The following is an 18,962-nucleotide window of genomic DNA, read 5'->3' as shown; positions in this document are numbered from 1 at the left end:
AATTAATCCTAAAAAATTACTTTATCAAAATAATTATTTTATCTCGCAGCGGAATTTACAAAACTTCACAATTTTCAATTTAATCATAACATCTTCGCAAAATAGCTTTAAGCTACAATTCAACAATAAAGCATCACTAAAAATTCAGCAAGTAACAAATAATTAAAACACACATTTATCCCCCCGAGTGCTACGTATCAGAGCGACCATCGACTGGACTCACTTCATCTAAATCTTCCTCAAGGCTATCACCTGCACGTTACCAGTTTAAAGGTAACGGGAAAACAAATAAAAGGGGTGAGATATCAAACAATATAAACAGGGTGATGATAAACAGTATATATACGGTTTAATTCATAATAATCATCACTTTGCGGTATAATCATTACCGTATAGTTTACTTCACTATTTAAATCAAAACAACACACGTCACCATATCTCACATAAATTCATATTCAAATTTCACAATAATTCACATAAGTTCACACATCACAACACATAAACTCATAATCACACAAACGAAATGCGACTCTAACAAATGCACATGCATGTGGTACCCAGGGCTTCAGCCCCCATCGCCGATTGCCAGATAATAGAGGCATCAAAACAGGCATAAGCCTTCGTCGCTGTTTGCCAATCCAGGCCGTCGCTAAAACATGCAAATTATGAGACACTGATGAAATGCAACAAATCACAAACATCACAAAATAACGTCGCGAGGCATACGCCTATATAACAAATGTTACCGATCATTAGGGTAACTCAACGTCGCTTTATTTCCTGCATTTCGCAGTTATCGCCAAATCATAACATTGCATCGTCACTGGCCATAGGCCTACAACTTAATATCACCACATCACAAATCAACACCATTAATCAATATTCCACACTCAATAACAGCATATATAATTTTCCAGAAAATCACAAAATAGCGAACACCAAATAATACCAAACACGACGATAAAATTATAACCCAACCCCACATACGGTCCATCATATCCCCGTTTATAGAGCAAGAACCCCACCCTTACCTTGGATTGGAGATTACACTATAATTCTACCAATCGAAGCCTTCTAGCCTTAGCTTCTAATCTTTGCCTCTTTTAATCAGAATCAAAAGCTGAATTGTTTTCCAAATATGCAGCTACAGTGCGATGATGATATCTCCCAACTCAGACCTTATTTTGAAGATCCCAACGGTCAAAAGTTAGATATAGGTGTTGCTAACCTCCCCACAACATTTGGCGACGATCCAACGGTTAACGAATCGGGGATCTTTGATTTAGTGAGACTTCTGCAAGAAAAACGGGAATGAGTTTCTCTCCTCTTTTCTCTCTTCTCTACAACTTCCCATGACCAATTTCCCAAGACTTTTTCTCTTATAATTAACCTAATCCTTATCTTAACTTAATTTCATTAAACCTATTGGGCCTAACATTCACACTCCACCTTTAACTACCATCATCACTTAATTAAGTCCATATAACAAATCTAGTATTTCTTCAATACTATTTCTACAACTTAATCAATTAATTAATCGACAAATTAATCATAAAACCCATGTCAACAATTATCAACACTCCACAAATTCAACAATTAAATTTGAAATAATTTGAAAGTATTTTATTAAATAATTAATTAAATATCGGATGTTACACCTGCGGTCGTCGTCGTGTCTCGCGGGAGGCGATTTGAATCTTCTCCTCTGCTTGGGAGACTGCGAACGACGATGGGAGCGGTGGTCGCTATGCCCTTTCTTGGAAATGAGGCCTGCATGCTCTCTTAGTGACAGCCTCGTGCTGAGAACGAGGTTTGCGACTGGGTGGGGTTTTAGAGCGACGCTTCTGTTCAAGTGCTCTGATTCTGTCGTTCTGTTGTTGGATTAGGGAATTCTTCTGCGCGAGAGCGGCCAAGACGGCAACCATGGTTTAAACCGAGGGAGTTGGACCCTTTGTGGAGAAGGGGTTCTCAAGAACCGCTTCGTTGTTGTTTTTACTGCTAGTTTCTCTGAGGTGATAGACCGTGTTGTCCTGGAAGTCTTTCGGGGAGGGAGATGCCATGTGACCGTCACGAGGATGTGGAGCGGTATTCCTGGGCGGAGGAACAAGAGAGATGTCGTTCTTGCTGATCACTGTTGCATCCAGAGAGGAGAAATCTTCGTCGTTGCCAGCCATGGATGATGGTTGAATTAGAGCTTTGGTTTCTGAATTCTTGCAGGGGCAAGCAAGGATCAAGAAGTGTAAGAAAATAAATGGGGAAGCTGATAGTTTTCCACAGGCGGCGCCACTGATCTTTCCGAGCAGAACAGATGGCCAGCAACGGTGAAGCTTGAAATCCGGAACGGTTGGAGGAGAAAAAAAGGTAGTTGTACCTGCAAGGCACTCCGATGCCAAAGTAAGTGTTTGGACAACAAGGTACAAAACCAAAGTGAGAGATTTTGGGTGAAAGAGAGATTACCTTGCCCTCTGGGGTTAGAGGGCTATTTATAGGATTGTTCCATGCGGAAAGGAATCCACTTTTTGAGGACCCATGCGAAGCGCTAGGCCAGGAAACGTGGGAGTTGGCTGTTGCCGAGCATGAGACTCTAGTGTGCTAGGTATTATCTTGTTTTCTCCCAGATCGGTCTGGGGAAGGGTGTCGCGAGTGTAGACCAGGATGCTTTGGGCCAACGAGTGGATTGGCACAATTGGAATAATTGGGCCGGTCCAGAACAACACACACATATATATATATATATATGATCGTACCTGATCAGAAGAATCGTCGCTGGCTGCTCGGACTGGATCTTCTAGGAAGGAGGAGGGGGGTGTACCTGCAAGGTACTCCGATGCCAAAGTAAGTTGACGAGCAATGGAGCGCAAGTACAAGCTAAAGTGAGTAAGAAGTGAATACCTGAACCTCTAGTGAAAGAGGGTATTTATAGCCCCCAGCGCTGGGCCATGATCTCGCTACTGGGTTGGACTTCCAAGCCCAACTAGGAGACTTCCAGGTTTCCTGAGCGGAAATATCGGAGGTGCGTGAGTGCCCTCTGTCCTGGTTAACCGCTCCGAAGTTCAAGGGAGACGCGGTCTTTTAGGAGCCACATTGGCTCCGTACTATTCGGAGGGTTGGATATGAAGGAGCCCTGCGAGGAGCAGGGTCCTCGGCGATGAAGGTGCTCGCGGGGAGCGCATGTGCCGGGCATAAGTCAGCTCGCGGGGAGCATGGTGCCGAGGGTCGACCGACTCGGGGTCCAGTCCGGCCGGGTGCTACTTGGTCCACGAAGATGGTCTTGCCGAGCACATCTAAGATGGGTGCCTTAGACCCAGAGGTGAGTCACCGAGGAGCTCGGGCCTCTGAGGTTTATTGGGCCGAAACTATGTTGGGCCTACCCTTGGCCCAGTCCAGAACAGGAGCCCCCCAAGTTGGAGCTTTCTGGTCAAGGAGCTGTTGTTAGAACAAGATTTGTTCTGATCAATATTCTTAGTTTTGATGATAACAAGGATATGAATTTTGTGTGAGATAATGTGGTACTCTAATACATTGCAATTTCCATTTCAGGAAATATATAAAGAGTATGCACAAATCAGCGCTCAGAAGCTTTGTCTCAGAAGGTTCAGCATGCAACATCAGAACATGGTCTGGCAAGACATCAGAAGATGGTCAAGGCAGAATCAGAACATGGGTCTATGGAAGCATCAGAAGAACTTGAGATCAGAAGCAGAAGCACTGAAGTTCTCATGGTATCACGCTCAGAAGCACTTCAAGGTCAGAAGACAAGAAGATGCTATGCACCAAGCTGTTTGACTCTGATGATATTCAAATAATTTATTCACAAACATCAGATCAGAAGAAAGTACAGGTGGCAGGCTACGCTGACTGACAAAAGGAACGTTGGAAGCTATTAAAGGCAACGTCAGTAGACACAGCGTGAACAAGGCTCGAGGTAGTTGACAAAAGCGTGAAACATTAAATGCAATGCTGTACGGAATACGCAAAGCATTAAATGCGCCCAACGGTCATCTTCTCAAACGCCTATATATATGAAGTTCTGATGAGAAGCAAGGTTGACGTTTTGCTAACAATTAACTTGCTAAAACACTGTTCAAACTCAAAGCTCAGAAACTTCATCTTCATCAAAGCTCACTACATTGCTGTTGTAATATATTAGTGAGATTAAGCTTAAACTTTAAGAGAAATATCACTGTTGTGATTATAGCTTTTCAGAAGCATTTGTAATACTCTTAGAATTGATTACATTAATTTGTAAGTAACTAGAGTGATCAAGTGTTGATCAGGATACTCTAGGAAGTCTTAGCTTGTGTCTAAGCAGTTGTAATTAGAGTGATCACGTGGTGGTCAGGATACTCTAAGAAAGTCTTAGCTTGTGTCTAAGCATTTGTTCCTGGAGACTTAGTCATGGGCTAAGTGGAAAACCATTGTAATCTGTTACGATTAGTGGATTAAATCCTCAGGTGAGGTAAATCACTCCGTGGGGGTGGACTGGAGTAGTTTAGTTAACAACGAACCAGGATAAAAATAACTGTGCATATTGTTTTTATCGTTCAAGTTTTTAGACTACACTTATTCAAACCCCCCTTTCTAAGTGTTTTTCTATCCTTCAATTGGCATCAGAGCGTCGGTTCTAAGGTGCAAGCACTTAACCGTGTTTAGAAAAGATTCAGGAAGAGAAAAACGCTTCAGTAAAAGATGGCTGGTGAAGTTCATACAAATCCAACTACATCTACATCTGGCTCTGCTGAGCAATACAGCGGTAACAATGGTTATACTAGACCACCAGTATTTGATGGTGAAAACTTTGAATACTGGAAAGATAAACTGGAAAGTTACTTTCTTGGTCTGGATGCTGATCTATGGGATCTTCTGTTGGATGGTTACAAACATCCTGTTAAAGCTACTGGTGTAAGGCTCACGAGAAGCGAAATGACTGATGATCAAAAGAAAGATTTCAAAAATCATCACAAATGCAGGACTATTTTGCTGAATGCTATCTCTCATGCTGAGTATGAGAAGATATCTAACAGGGAAACGGCCCATGACATATATGAGTCATTGAAAATGACTCATGAAGGAAATGCTCAAGTCAAGGAGACTAAAGCTCTTGCTCTAATCCAGAAGTATGAAGCCTTCAAGATGGAAGATGATGAAGACATTGAAAAGATGTTTTCAAGATTTCAAACTCTGACTGCTGGATTGAGAGTTCTCGACAAAGGCTACACCAAGGCTGATCATGTAAAGAAGATCATCAGAAGTTTGCCCAGAAGATGGGGCCCAATGGTGACTGCATTCAAGATTGCGAAGAATCTGAATGATGTTTCTTTGGAAGAGCTGATCAGTGCCCTGAGGAGTCATGAGATTGAACTTGACGCTAATGAACCTCAGAAGAAAGGTAAGTCTATTGCTTTAAAATGTAATGTTAAAAAATGCACTAACGCTTTTCAGGCTAGAGAAGAAGATCCTGAAGAATCAGAATCTGAAGAAGAAGATGAATTGTCCATGATCTCCAGAAGGGTAAACCAACTCTGGAAGAGCAAGCAAAGGAAGTTCAGAGGCTTCAGAAGTTCAAAGAAATTTGAACGAGGAGAATCTTCTGGTGACAGAAGATCTGACAAGAAGAAGGCTGTCTGCTATGAGTGCAATGAGCCTGGACATTACAAGAATGAGTGTCCGAAACTTCAGAAGGAGAATCCCAAGAAGAAGTTTCATAAGAAGAAAGGTCTGATGGCAACATGGGATGATTCTGAATCAGAATCAGGATCAGACTCTGAAGGAGAGCAGGCAAACTTTGCGCTGATGGCGACAGAAGATGATGGATCAGAATCTACATCAGAATCAGATTCTGAAGAGGTATTTTCTGAACTATCTAGAGAAGAGTTAGTTTCCAGTCTAACAGAGCTTCTTGAATTAAAAGCTCATCTTAGTATCAAATACAAAAAGCTGAAAAAGCAATTTGAATTTGAAACTAAGAAGCTTGAGTTGGAAAATTCTGAATTAAAAGAAAAAGTTTTAAAATTATCCAATAATGTTGGATCTCCTTCTGATTCAGAAAAATCCACTCCCAGTCTGAATCATATTCTGAAAGAATATGATTTAAGTTTCAGGAAGTTCTTATCTAGAAGTATTGGCAGAAGTCAGCTAGCTTCTATGATATATGCTGTGTCTGGGAACAAGAGAGTTGGCATTGGTTATGAGGGTGAAATCCCATACAAGCTTGAATCTGTGGATGATATGAAAATATCATACAAGCCTCTGTATAACCAATTTAAATTTGGCCACTCCCATGATATTAAGCACACATCACATGCACAAAGTTTTCACATAAGACATACCAAGAAGCATGTGACACAACCTAAGAAATATCATGGAACTCAGAATAAGAAGTATCATACTGTTCCTCCTTCTAAATATTTTGTTAAACCCAAGTTCAATCAGAACTTGAGGAGAACTAACAAGAAAGGACCCAAGAGGATGTGGGTACCTAAGGAAAAGATTATTCCTATTGCAGATATCCTTGGCTGCAAAGAAGACAGAAAGCAAAATGTCATGGTACCTGGACTCTGGGTGCTCGCGACACATGACGGGAAGAAGGTCTACATTCCAAGACCTGGTGCTTAAACCAGGTGGAGAAGTCAAGTTTGGAGGAGATCAGAAGGGCAAAATCATTGGCTCTGGAACCATAAGTCTTGGTAACTCTCCTTCCATAACTAATGTACTTCTTGTTGAAGGATTAACGCATAACTTATTGTCCATAAGTCAATTAAGTGACAATGGTTATGATATAATCTTCAATCAAAAGTCTTGCAAGGCTGTAAGTCAGAAGGATGGCTCAATCCTATTTACAGGCAAGAGGAAGAACAACATTTATAAGATTGATCTTTCTGATCTTGAGAAGCAGAAGGTGACTTGTCTTATGTCTGTTTCTGAAGAGCAATGGGTCTGGCACAGAAGATTAGGACATGCTAGTTTGAGAAAGATTTCTCAGATTAACAAACTAAATCTGGTCAGAGGACTCCCAAATCTGAAATACAAATCAGATGCTCTTTGTGAAGCATGTCAGAAGGGCAAGTTCTCCAGACCTGCATTCAAGTCTAAGAATGCTGTTTCTACCTCAAGGCCGTTAGAACTCTTGCACATTGATCTGTTTGGCCCAGTCAAAACAGCATCTGTCAGAGGGAAGAAATATGGATTAGTCATCGTTGATGATTATAGCCGCTGGACATGGGTAAAGTTCTTGAAACACAAGGATGAGTCTCATTCAGTGTTCTTTGAATTCTGCACTCAGATTCAATCTGAGAAAGAGTGTAAAATCATAAAGGTCAGAAGTGATCATGGTGGCGAATTTGAGAACAGATTCTTTGAGGAGTTCTTCAAAGAAAATGGTATTGCCCATGATTTCTCTTGCCCCAGAACTCCACAGCAAAATGGAGTTGTAGAGCGAAAGAATAGGACTCTACAAGAAATGGCCAGAACCATGATCAATGAAACCAATATGGCTAAGCATTTCTGGGCAGAAGCAATAAACACTGCGTGTTATATTCAGAATAAAATCTCTATAAGAGCTATTCTAAATAAGACTCCTTATGAATTGTGGAAGAACAGAAAGCCCAACATTTCATATTTCCATCCTTTTGGATGTGTATGTTTTATTCTGAATACTAAAGATCATCTTGGTAAGTTTGATTCCAAAGCACAAAAATGTTTCCTTCTTGGATATTCTGAACGCTCTAAAGGCTACAGAGTATACAATACTGAAACATTGATTGTAGAAGAATCAATCAATATCAGGTTTGATGATAAGCTTGGTCTTGAAAAACCAAAGCAGTTTGAGAATTTTGCAGATTTTGATATTGATATATCAGAAGTTGAAGAATCAAGAAGCAAAGCTGCAGAAGCTGGCAGTCTCAGAAGCAATGGATCAGAAGATCATGTTGCTGCATCTTTAGAGAATCTTAGGATTTCTGAAGAACCAACTATCAGAAGATCACCTAGACTTGCCTCAGCTCATTCAGAAGATGTGATCCTTGGAAAGAAAGATGATCCCATCAGAACAAGGGCATTCCTTAAGAACAATGCAGAATGTCAATTAGGTCTTGTTTCTTTGATCGAGCCACTTCTGTTGATCAAGCTCTAGAAGATCCAGACTGGATAATTGCCATGCAAGAAGAACTAAATCAGTTTACAAGGAATGATGTATGGGACTTGGTTCCTAGACCAAAAGGATTTAACATCATCGGTACTAAGTGGGTTTTCAGAAACAAGCTAAGTGAGAAAGGTGAAGTGGTAAGAAACAAAGCCAGACTGGTTGCTCAGGGTTATAGTCAGCAAGAAGGGATTGATTATACAGAAACCTTTGCACCAGTGGCCAGGTTAGAATCTATTCGTCTATTAATTTCTTTTGCCACTCAACACAACATCACTCTTTATCAGATGGATGTCAAGAGTGCCTTCTTAAATGGTTATATAGATGAAGAAGTTTATGTTCACCAACCTCCTGGTTTTGAAGACTCCATGTCTCCAAATCATGTTTTCAAATTAAAGAAATCATTATTCGGATTGAAACAAGCTCCTAGAGCTTGGTATGAACGTTTGAGTTCTTTCCTTCTGGAAAATGATTTCACTAGAGGAAAAGTGGACACTACTCTCTTTTGTAAAACATTTAAAAAGGATATTTTAATTTGTCAAATATATGTTGATGATATTATCTTTGGAACATCTAATGCTACACTTGGAAAGGAGTTTGCTGAGTCTATGCAGGCTGAATTTGAAATGAGCATGATGGGAGAACTCAAGTATTTCCTTGGGATTCAAATCAACCAAACTTCCGATGGAACCTATGTTCATCAAACGAAGTATGTGAAAGAACTTCTGAAGAAGTTTAATCTTTCTGAAAGCAAAGAAGCCAAAACTCCTATGCATCCAACATGTGTACTGGGTAAGGATGAGGTAAGTAAGAAGGTAGATCAGAAGTTGTACAGAGGTATGATTGGATCTCTTCTATATCTAACTGCTTCTAGACCTGACATTCTCTTTAGTGTTTGTTTGTGTGCTCGATTCCAATCAGATCCAAGAGAATCTCATTTAACAGCGGTTAAAAGAATTCTAAGGTATCTGAAAGGTACTACTAATGTTAGTTTAGTTTACAGAAGATCTAAAGACTACAACTTAGTAGGATTCTGTGATGCTGACTATGCTGGAGATAGAATAGAAAGAAAGAGAACTTCTGGAAGTTGTCAATTTCTTGGAAGTCATCTGATCTCATGGTACAGCAAGAAGCAAGCTACTATTGCCCTCTCAACAACAGAAGCAGAATATGTTGCTGCTGCTGGTTGTAGCACACAAATGCTCTGGATGAGAAGTCAGCTGGAAGATTATCAGATATATGAGAGTAACATTCCTATTTTCTGTGATAATACCTCTGCTATATGTTTATCTAAGAATCCTATTTTACATTCAAAAGCTAAACATATTGAGATTAAACATCATTTCATAAGGGACTATGTTCAGAAGGGTGTTATATCTTTAAACTTTGTGGATACAGACCATCAATAGGCTGATATCTTTACAAAACACCTTGCTGAAGATAGGTTTAAGTAAATTCTGAAGAATATCAGTATGGATTTATGCCCAGAATGAGAAGATGAGAAGATCTTATGTATGAGTATCTTCTGAAATGAAATTGGATTTTTATAAGAAGTTCTGATTGAAATCAATTAGAAATTGTGATTCAGTTATTACTAACGTTTCATTGTCTAAGTTGATTCAGAATCTCTTTAAAAGCAAAACAGCTGTAACTGGCTATCCAGATGGTAAACACGTGTTCACTATTTTTGGACAAGCGTGCGTGCAGTTGAGGGGACGTCTACTTAGGTAACTGTGCAAATCTCGTCTTTTGTCATTATTATCTCTCCTCACGTCATGTTACATTAAATGCCATTCATCATTTCTTTTATTGTCCTTCTTTTCTTTTTTATATTCCTCGAGAAATTGTGTTGCGGTTAAGGAGAAGCCCTTTTTGGATGAATTGGAACAAGCAAGGCTGGCTGCTGCATTAGAAGCTAATCCATGCAGGGATATTGTTATCTGGATTCCTGATTATCCTGTTCTTCTTGGAGATTTCAAGACCCTCTTTGACTTTCTGAGGGAAAACCCTTCTGAGAAAGACCCAAGCTTGGTCATTCCAGAAGTTGTTGACCCACCAGAAGTTGAAGGTCCTTCTGCTCCCAGGAATCTTGCTGCCATTCTTCAGGCACTTGAGAATGGAGATTCGGAAATTCCTGCTGCAGAATATGGAGATGCTTCTATGCAAGAAGCAGATGTAGAAGATCATGTTGCTGAATCAGTTCCTGTTGAGGAAATCCCTGCAAATGTTCTATCTATGGAAGCTACAGATCACAATGCTATTCCTGTGGTTAGAAGCGGTGAAGCTTCTTCTGATGAATCTTCTCATCTTGCAAGGACTCTGGAAGATATTCAGAAGAAACAGGATGAGCAAAGCTCAGTCAATGCTGAGTTTAGAGCTTTCATGGAGAGGCAAGATGGATACAACAATGTGGTTCAAGAGATGCTGGCTAAGATTTTGTCAAGGCTAGGGCCGTCTTAGATTGAGTCTATGTTGTTTCTTGCTTTTTTGCTTTTGCTGCATCTGTTTTTGTGCATCTTGTCTTCCTTCTCTTCGTGTACTTCTGTACCTGTTGTTTGAACTTCAATGAAATCATCCTTTTTCCTCCGTGTGTTTCTTTTTGTTTGTATCTGAATCTTTTCTGTTTTTTGATGATATGACAAAAAGGGGGAGAAAATATATGATAAATGATCTGATTAATATTATCAGTTACCGAGTAAAAAGGCTCCACATTTACTAACAGAACTTGCAAAGTTCTATGTTTTTAAGTTGTGTTGTTGCAGGAATCAAAGATTCAAGATCAACATAAGAAGCAACAAAATGAATCAAGCTCTTGGATTCTTGAAGCAATCTGAGTGCTAGGAAGCTTCAGAATCAGAAGCAAGAAGGAAAAATGATCAGAAATAGCTCTTGGATTCTTGAAGCAAGCTGAGTGCTAGGAAGCTTCAGAATCAGAAGCAAGAAGGAAGAATGATCAGAAATTCTAATAATAGAATATGATCCAAATCATTGTCTATTTGCTCTGATACATTGTCTATTGGATCTGATATATTCTATATGGCTTATATGGCTCTGATACATATTTTGTGTTCTGATACACATTTTATGTTCTAACTCATTCATGCTGATTTTTGTCGTTTAGTTTTGTTCTGTAACATTTCAGGATGTAGAGATGCTCTGATGATGCTCTGGTACATTCAACAATGTTCTGATACAATCTAGCATGAAGTGATGTAAGAAGAAATTCAAAGCTCTGAAGCTATCCGAGGGAAGCAGAAATCAGAAGCTGTGAATGTTCTAAAGATCCAGAAAACTCAAGTTCTGAAGCTGTCCTAAATGGAAGCATGAATCAGAAGCTGTGAATGTTCTGAAGATCAAAGAAATTCAAGTTCTGAAGCTGTCCTAAATGGAAGCAGGAATCAGAAGCTGTGAATGTTCTGAAGATCAAAGAAATTCAAGTTCTGAAGCTGTCCTAAATGGAAGCAGGAATCAGAAGCTGTGAGTGTTCTAGGGATCTAAAGAAATTCAAGTTCTGAAGCTGTCCAATGGAAGCAGAAGTCAGAAGCTATGAATTATCAGAAGACGGAAGCTTATGTGATCGTCTCTACCGAAATAATCAGGGAAGTCTTTTATTATTAAAATTCTTCTAGTATTAATTTCAGGGGGAGATTATTCATCTCAGGGGGAGATTGTTAATCTCAGGGGGAGACATATTCACATGCTTATGCTATAGCTGTGTAATTTGTCTTTAGCCGTCTGCTCTTTCTGATCGCAAATTCATATCATTTATATATGTTTTTGTCATCATCAAAAAGGGGGAGATTGTTAGAACAAGATTTGTTCTGATCAATATTCTTAGTTTTGATGATAACAAGGATATGAATTTTGTGTGAGATAATGTGGTACTCTAATACATTGCAATTTCCGTTTCAGGAAATATATAAAGAGTATGCACAAATCAGCGCTCAGAAGCTTTGTCTCAGAAGGTTCAGCATGCAACATCAGAACATGGTCTGGCAAGACATCAGAAGATGGTCAAGGCAGAATCAGAACATGGGTCTATGGAAGCATCAGAAGAACTTGAGATCAGAAGCAGAAGCACTGAAGTTCTCATGGTATCACGCTCAGAAGCACTTCAAGGTCAGAAGACAAGAAGATGCTATGCACCAAGCTGTTTGACTCTGATGATATTCAAATATTTTATTCACAAACATCAGATCAGAAGAAAGTACAGGTGGCAGGCTACGCTGACTGACAAAAGGAACGTTGTAAGCTATTAAAGGCAACGTCAGTAGACACAGCGTGAACAAGGCTCGAGGTAGTTGACAAAAGCGTGAAACATTAAATGCAATGCTGTACGGAATACGCAAAGCATTAAATGCGCCCAATGGTCATCTTCTCAAACGCCTATATATATGAAGTTCTGATGAGAAGCAAGGTTGACGTTTTGCTAACAATTAACTTGCTAAAACGCTGTTCAAACTCAAGGCTCAGAAACTTCATCTTCATCAAAGCTCACTACATTGCTGTTGTAATGTATTAGTGAGATTAAGCTTAAACTTTAAGAGAAATATCACTGTTGTGATTATAGCTTTTCAGAAGCATTTGTAATACTCTTAGAATTGATTACATTAATTTGTAAGTAACTAGAGTGATCAAGTGTTAATCAGGATACTCTAGGAAGTCTTAGCTTGTGTCTAAGCAGTTGTAATTAGAGTGATCACGTGGTGGTCAGGATACTCTAAGAAAGTCTTAGCTTGTGTCTAAGCATTTGTTCCTGGAGTGATCAGGTTGTGATCAGGATACTCTAGAAGACTTAGTCGTGGGCTAAGTGGAAAACCATTGTAATCTGTTACGATTAGTGGATTAAATCCTCAGGTGAGGTAAATCACTCAGTGGGGGTGGACTGGAGTAGTTTAGTTAACAACGAACCAGGATAAAAATAACTGTGCATATTGTTTTTATCGTTCAAGTTTTTAGACTACACTTATTCAAATCCCCCCTTTCTAAGTGTTTTTCTATCCTTCAGCTGTGACTTTGATAATGCCAGGACTTCAAGACCTTGGTAATGCTCTGCGAGATGAATCCTCGTCTAGCGGTTGTGCTCGGAAGGCACGACCTGTGGATTGGAACGAAAAGTCGCGCGTGGGCGACACGCGCTGACGTGGCATAGGTAATGATGGCCTAGGGTCTAGGAGGCGGCGCTTGTCAGGGGGCGCGACGCTTCGCCTTCCGAGCTCTTTTCCTATAAAAAGGGGTGAGTCCCCTCATTTAGGCGCTTTCTTCTCTCTGTTTACTTGCTCGGCTTCAGGCAGACGATCTTCGGAAACAGCTGTTCGTCCTATTGTTACTCGTGACCACCGCCTTTTGCCGAAGAGTTTCTCCCAACCACCGTCATTATGTCTTCAAGTAAGTTCGCATCTCTCTTCGTTGCTTTATTCTTTTCCCATAGGGTTTTAGGGATTTTGCGATTTCTTACTTTCGCGGTCTTCGTCATCCATGTCGGCTGAGTCCTATGCACAGTCACTACTTCCTCCTCGGGTTATCCAGGCGATGCCCGGGGGTTAGTTTGTGGAGTAGACGACGTACGCGGTTAGGTTCTTGTCCTCTTTTTGATCCGATTTTTGCCGTCGCGTCCCCTATGTTAAGTTTGTCGTGAGTCCTCGGCTGACGGGTGTCTTTCCTCGAGGGGGGTTTAGCCGGGGGCTCTTCTGCTCCTGCTCTACCCTTTCGCTTGTGTTGCAGTGGAAGGGTGGATTTGATGGACTGTCGAATTCACTTTTCCCTTCTGCGTGCAGGTGAATCTGATTCGAGTGCTAGTTCGGGGTCCAGTTCGGAATCTGATTCATGGGCTAGCGGATCGGAAGATACTACGGCGAGCAGCTCCGATGTCGAAATCGTTGAAGTTCGAAATACGCCCTCCGCAGCCGAAGATGACCATGTCGATTCCCCCGGTTCGGACGCCGAGGGAGGGGTTTCCCCAATGCCGCTATTCAGTTACGATTGCACGGTTGCGGTCGACTGGGTAGCCGACGAACCTCTGACGGTCGTTTCCCGATATACCGAGTCTTTAGATGGAGCTTTCAAGGAAATTGAGGTTTTGGGAGAGGGCGACGTGCCGAATTACCAAATAGGTTGCCCGTCCCCAGACGAGCGTATATGTTCTCGGTTTAACGGGGACAGTTTTGCGATGTATGAATATGTATTCAAAGAGCTCGGTTTCCGGTTGCCCTTCTCCGGCTTCCAGACTTCGATGATGGCGTTCCTTGCTCTGGAACTATCCCAATTACATCCGAATGCTTTTGCTTTTATGCGAGCATTCGAGATTGTTTGTGACTATCTGGGTATCGGTGCTACGACCGCTCTGTTCGGCAGGTGCTTTCGCGTCCAAAGGCAGACGGCAGACGGGCGATATAGTTGGGTCTCGTTCAGGAATGCCGACAGAAAACTTTTCGGGATGTACACCGACTCAGTGAAAGGTTTCAAGGACCGGTACTTCCTCGTCCGTCCGCGCAGCCAGGCGGCTTATTCTGCGGTGTCTGATATGGTAGTCGTGCGGGACGAGGCCGGGGAGTTAGAGAGGGACGAGGATGGGCAGGTAGTAAGGGAATTCTGCACGGAGTTCCCGTTCTTTTGGTGGAAGGGCCACTTCTCGTCACCCCCGAAAAACTATGCTTGGGAAGACGGAGATCTGGACGAGCAGGATACAGAGTCGTACTCGGCCCTCTGTAAATACGTGGATGGTTTCACCTTGTCTCAGTGGGTGACGAAGAATGGGGACCCTGTTCTGGACGAGAATGATGTGCCGAAGGTGGAGCCGTGGGCCATTAACACTAAGGCCCTGTTATCTTGTCGGACCCCCGAGGAGACTCGGGCGCTGTTAGGTCGTGTCTATTTACCTTGCTTTGCCCTTTCCGTTTGGTGTTTTTGCTAACCTGTTCGTTTCCTTTTTTCAGATGCTATGCCGAAGAAGGATGACAAGCTCCTGAAGATGGTGACTCAGGACACGAAGAAGATTCGTCAGAAGAAGGCTCGGGGAACTGGTGCTGGAGAGAACTCGGCCTCGGCTGGCTCTCCTCGGGTGAAATTGGACGAGAGGTCTCCCAAGAAGCCTCGTCATACCGAGGCGGGACGTCATGAGCCGTCGAATCTAGGCTCCGAGCGTGCCTTCGTACTGCCTCCTTGCTACAAAGATGGGGGTTATTTTGAAAAGTTTCCCCTGGCCACTTCTCTGGATGAAGCCCGCCGGGTCAGCGAGATGGACCCCCCGGCCCTCCAGAAACAGCTGGCGAGCGATAGCGCCGCCGTGATGAGGGTTTTGGGGATGGTACAAGTGTTGGCCAATGGTGGCTCGGGTTCGGCCGAGGCTCTGAAGAAGGCGGAGGCGGCTAGGAAGACTGCCGAGGACAAGGTGAAGACTATGGAGGCCGATCGTGAGAAGCTGAAGAAGAAAATTGATGCGGCTCTGAAGCAGAAGGACGGGGAGATTGCAGCGGAGAAGAAGAAGCTTGCCGACATTCAGCTTGAATGGGCTCCCTCGGCTGACGAGTTACCGGACGTGGCTGCTCTAAAGTCCAGGGCCGATCTCGTGGAGAAGATAGACAGCCTGAAAATGAGCCTCGCCGATATGGCTGAAGCTGGGTTCGACCGTGCAGTTCGTCAGCTGAAGTTTCTGAACCCTGGCTTGAAGGAGGATAACATTGGGCTTTCTTCGAAGATTGTGGATGGGGTTCTGGTGCCCGAATCTCCCGACGGCGACGAATAGTCAGTTATTAGTCTGGGTCTGCGTACCTGTCTTCTTTGGCCTGCGTGCCATTTTTGTTTGTTGGGCTATGCCCGAATAATTTTTTGGGGCCTGCGTGCCCGACATTTGTTGTAATATCTGGATATCGCCGGCCAATTTGGTCGGTAGTTAATGCTTTACTTTTTCGCATCTATGTTTTGATTCCCTTGTGCATGTTTTAGAATTTTTTATTGTTGCATGTTCTAAGGTCCGGGCTGTGTCTGTTCCGGGGAGATATTCCAACACTTAGGAATATTTTGCTTGTTGGTTATGCTCGGCCGAGGTTAATTGTCCGGGCGTGTGGTGTACGGAACGGGTGCGCAGAGCAGATGTGTGCTTATTAGCGGGCACGAGACTGCGGTCAGGGCCAAGTGCTCGCTGCGTGAACGATCCCATCGCGAGCTGGGGTTCTGCCGTGCAGGTACTGCCACGGAGGGTCTAGGTGTAGAGTCCGCCGTGTAGTCGGTCCTTCCATTTGATGGAGAAATCCGACCGTTGCTGTCATGGAGCACTCGCGTTCGTACCAATGATGCGGGTCCATGCCCGGTTACCACCTGTGTTCGGTGCGGCTATCCGGGGAGTGTTAGGTTGTGTCTAACTATAATAGCGTCTGAGTTTTTCAGCGTTCCAAGGTCGAGCAAGTTTTTCTCCGAGGAGATTCTCGAGGTAATAGGCGCCATTCTCGGTTTTATCGTAAACTCGGTATGGGCCTTCCCAATTCAAGGCTAGTTTGCCCTCGCGCGAGTCTTTCATGTTTCTGCGGAGCACTATGGCGCCGACTTCGAATTCGCGCTTGATAACTTTGGCGTTGTGGCGGAGAGCTATCTGTTGTTTTAATTTTGCTTCTCGGAGGGAAGATCCTGTTCGGATCTCCTCAACCAAATCAAGCTCTTCCCTCATAGCCTCGTCATTGAGCTCTTCTTCAAGGGGTGACTCGGTGCGCCGAGAAGGTTCTCGGATTTCCACGGGGATCACGGCTTCGGTGCCGTAGGTTAGTCTAAACGGAGTCTCGCCCGTGCTCGAATGGGGGGTTGTCCTATATGCCCAAAGTACACTATGTAGTTCTTCGACCCAAGCCTTTTTAGCTTCACCGAGTCTCCTCTTCAGTCCCCGGAGGATGACTCGATTGGCTGCCTCGGCTTGCCCGTTTGTCTGAGGATGCTCGACTGAGGTGAAATGTTGTTTCGTGCCGAGCTTGGCCACAAACTCTTGGAACTTTCTGTCAGTGAATTGGGTGCCATTGTCGGTGACTATAGCCTGTGGTACCCCGAATCGAGCGAGTATGTTTCGTTTGTAGAAACGGAGCACGTTTTGAGACGTGATCTTGGCGAGCGCTTCGGCTTCTATCCATTTCGTGAAGTAATCCACAACGACTACTAGGTATTTATTCTGGTACGAGCCAACCGGGAAAGGTCCGAGGAGGTCCGTTCCCCAGGTGGAGAAGGGCCAAGGCGAGGAGAGAGATTTAAGTTCGTTCGGGGGAGCCAAGTGCATGTCGGCATGACGCTGACACTTGTCGCACTTCCGGACATGTTCTTTGGCGTCTTGCTGCATGGTCGGCCAATAGTAACCGGCTCTAAGAGCTTTCCTCGCTAGTGAAGCGGTCTGCTGTCTGGTGAATTGCCCTCGTCAGAGCTCCGAGGGGCTTCTCTTCGGGGAGGTTCTCCCTTCTTCGTGTACTTCGACAGGCGGCCCTCTTTAATCAGGGTCTCGATGGCATCTTTGAGATGTATGCATTCGTCGGTCAGATGCCCGTGACTCTTGTGGTACTTGCAGTATTTGGATTTGTCTGTCCCCGGTCTGGTGGGATTCGACTTCGGGGGCCTGATGCTGGAGTTCTTGAACTCGGTGTTTTGGCACTCGGCCAGGATTTTTTCGCGCGAGACGTTCAAGGGAGTGTAGTCGTTGAACCGGCCTGCCGGTCCTCAGCGCTCTTTGGTGTCACGGGACCTATCGTCTCTCCTTTTGTCATGTCCTCGACGCGAACTTGAGTCGTCGTGGTTTGAGCTGCGAGCAGCATCATTGCCCCTCAAAGCTTTGATCGCAGCTGCTTTGCCTTCCTCGAAAGCGATGAATGCTTGGGCTTTGCGGAGGAGGGCGTTCATAGTGTGTACCTTCTCAATTTTTATGGCTTTCTTGAAGTCGCTTCCGGGGAGAAGTCCTCGTTCTAGGAGGTATCTTTTCATGTAGTCGGCCGTCTGTACTTGGACGGCTTCTTTGTTGAACCTGTCGAGGTAATCCCGAAGGGGTTCGTTGGGTCCTTGGATCACGGCTTCGAGATTCGCTTCTGATTTCGGTTGCCGACGGGAGGCCGTGAAGTGGCTCAAGAAGAGTTCCTTGAGCTCGGTCCAGGAGTGGATAGAATTGGGGCGGAGGTTTCTGTACCAAGTCATCGCTCCTTTCCTGAGGGTGGTTGGAAAAATGCAGCATTTGATGGAGCCCTTGACGACGTGATAATCCATGACGGCTTCGATGCTCCGGATATGGTCGTCAAGGTCAGTGGTCCCGTCGTATTGGTCCAAAACTGGTGGTTTCTCCATCCCCCGGGGGAGGCGGGCTCTCTGGATGTTTTCGGACAAAGGGTTGCGGAAGTCCTCCTCGTCACTTGGTCCCGGGGAGGTTGAGTGTCTGCCTCGCCGGGGCTTTCCCTGGACATTGTCCGGGCTAGCGCGGTTGTCCCGGGGAGGGGGACGTTCGCGGGGTTTCAGCACAGCTTTGGAAGGGCCTCGGTGATCCCGTTCAGGGGAGAGGCTTCTTGCTTCAGTGGCTTCCGGTCTCTGATTTCTCCTGCTTTTTCGAGGTGGAGAGCCGGAATATGATCTCCGGCGATGGTATCTCCTAGGTGGAGAGCGCGAAGAAGATGGGGAACGCCGACGGTGTCTCCTCGGTGGTGAGCGTGAGGAGGAATAGAACGCGACCGATAGTGCCTCCGCGGAGGGGAGCGGTGTCGTCGCTTCCTTTCCAGCTCATGGATACGGTCGTCCTGGATTCGGAGGAGGCTGTTTGTCTTCTGCAGTTCTTTGAGCAGGAGGACAGTGGTGGGGTCGGCACCCTCGGGGA

General features: G+C 44.0%; 1 protein-coding gene across 1 annotated transcript; it reads right to left on the bottom strand.

The window, feature by feature from the left end:
- Positions 1 to 17,827: 17,827 nt before the first annotated feature.
- LOC131660860 (uncharacterized) lies at positions 17,828 to 18,442 on the bottom strand. Its single transcript, XM_058930216.1, has one exon. It carries the CDS (start codon positions 18,440 to 18,442, stop codon positions 17,828 to 17,830), a length of 615 nt encoding a protein of 204 aa, XP_058786199.1.
- Positions 18,443 to 18,962: the final 520 nt, after the last annotated feature.

Source organism: Vicia villosa, linkage group LG1 (genome assembly GCF_029867415.1).
Source record: "Vicia villosa cultivar HV-30 ecotype Madison, WI linkage group LG1, Vvil1.0, whole genome shotgun sequence".
Taxonomy (NCBI): Eukaryota; Viridiplantae; Streptophyta; class Magnoliopsida; order Fabales; family Fabaceae; genus Vicia; species Vicia villosa.
Note: the sequence above shows the minus strand (reverse complement) of the source record. Positions and strands in the feature narration are given on the sequence as shown.